General features: G+C 64.2%; 1 protein-coding gene across 1 annotated transcript in view; it reads right to left on the bottom strand.

Annotated features, from left to right (window-relative positions):
- Positions 1-1,201: 1,201 nt before the first annotated feature.
- The window catches only part of CRYBA4 (crystallin beta A4), a 1,905-nt gene continuing 1,640 nt past the window's right edge, over positions 1,202-1,466 (bottom strand). The window contains exon 5 of the mRNA XM_014307178.2: positions 1,202-1,414. Coding sequence (XP_014162653.2) covers positions 1,267-1,414 — 148 coding nt within the window. The 3' untranslated portion in view covers positions 1,202-1,266. The remainder of the gene's footprint in view (positions 1,415-1,466) is intronic.

The following is a 1,466-nucleotide window of genomic DNA, read 5'->3' as shown; positions in this document are numbered from 1 at the left end:
CTACCTACGGCGCAGGAGGATGCTGCAACTCGCATGAAATTTTAATGCTGGAAATGCGGCCGAGTCACCTTTTCCCCCGCACCGCTCCCGCTGCGGAAAACCCTGGGGACCCTTTTGCCACGACAGCCGCTGCAAATGCCACTGTCACCCCCTGCCAGGCATCGTTTGCAGCGACGGGCTCACCAGAGCCATGGGTGTGAGCCGGGGGACGCGGGACAAGGGGTGTCGGACCCCTGGGGACATGGTGGCAGGATGAGGTGGGGACGGATGGCAGAGAGACCAGCCTGGGGACACAGCCCTGTCCAAGGACAGCTCCCCTCCCGTCGGGGGGTTGTGACAGCCCCTCCGCAGCGCTCTGCAGCTGCTGGGCTCCCGCATTGTTCTCCAAGTCCCCGCCGGCTCCCCGGGGACCCCTGGTCTCGCCGCCAGCTGCCCACCGTGCCTGGCCATGTGCTGGCCCCGCTCCCGGACCCCGCGTCCCCCCAGGGCTCTGGAGCTGTGCAGGGACAGGCGGGGACCCAAGACGGGCGGTGACGAGAAGCTCGGCTCCTCGGGTCTCCCTGGCTGCCCGCCCCGGCCGGGGTTGCCCTGGGGAGCAGGAGGGTTTCATTCAGCCCATCCCACAATTCTTTGTTTCTTCTTCTATTTAGCCTTTTTAATTGTGATTTCCTGCGGAGAGAATCCCTTGCTGGGCAGCATTCCCTCCGCTGGTGGCCTTGCTGTTGCAAATGTCATGGATGGGACATTTTCACCACATCAAACATTTCCTCCAGAGCTCTTCTGAAATTAGGAAATTTTTTTTTCCAGAGCAGCCTTTCCCGGCTGTATTTCCAGCTTTGACTGCACGCTGGGTGTGCAGGAGTGAGGGATGGGTGCTGGGATGGCTGCAGGGGTGTGTACAGGTGGGTGGGAGTGCTGGGATGGGTACAGGGTCTGCATGGATGCAGGGAGAGGTGCACACTTGCTTGATCCTGCAGCTCCTTTCAGCCCCTGGCAGGTGCTGGAAGAGCAGATGGTGTCTGTGGGATGGTGGAATGTGGAGGTCCTACAGAGCCCCTGCACCTGGGCAGAAAAATTCCCCTCCACCTCATCCCTGCCCCTGCAGAGCCCCACTCTGCCCCGAGAGTGGCATCACTCCCTGCCACGCACCCCCATGGCCCTCATCCCCAACTGCCAGCGCCGCCTTGGACAAGTGAGCCTTTATTGAGCTTTGTCCCCGCTCAGGGGACAGACGGGGCCCGGGGCGGGGGAGCTCCGGCACCGCGCTCACTGCTGCACCCTGCGGATGGACTGGACCTGGCCCGTCTGCGCGTGGGACCCCCACTCCCGCACGTGCTTGTACTCGCCCGCGGGGCTGTCGCTCTCCAGGAGGTACTGGAAGCCTCGGTAGCCCGGGTACTGCGAGCAGACCCACCTGCGACAGAGCAGAGAGCGGCGGGGGCCCGCGGGGGGCGGGCCCCCCGGGG

Source organism: Geospiza fortis, unplaced genomic scaffold (genome assembly GCF_000277835.1).
Source record: "Geospiza fortis unplaced genomic scaffold, GeoFor_1.0 scaffold408, whole genome shotgun sequence".
Classification (NCBI taxonomy): Eukaryota; Metazoa; Chordata; class Aves; order Passeriformes; family Thraupidae; genus Geospiza; species Geospiza fortis.
This window is presented reverse-complemented; position numbering and strand designations above follow the sequence as displayed.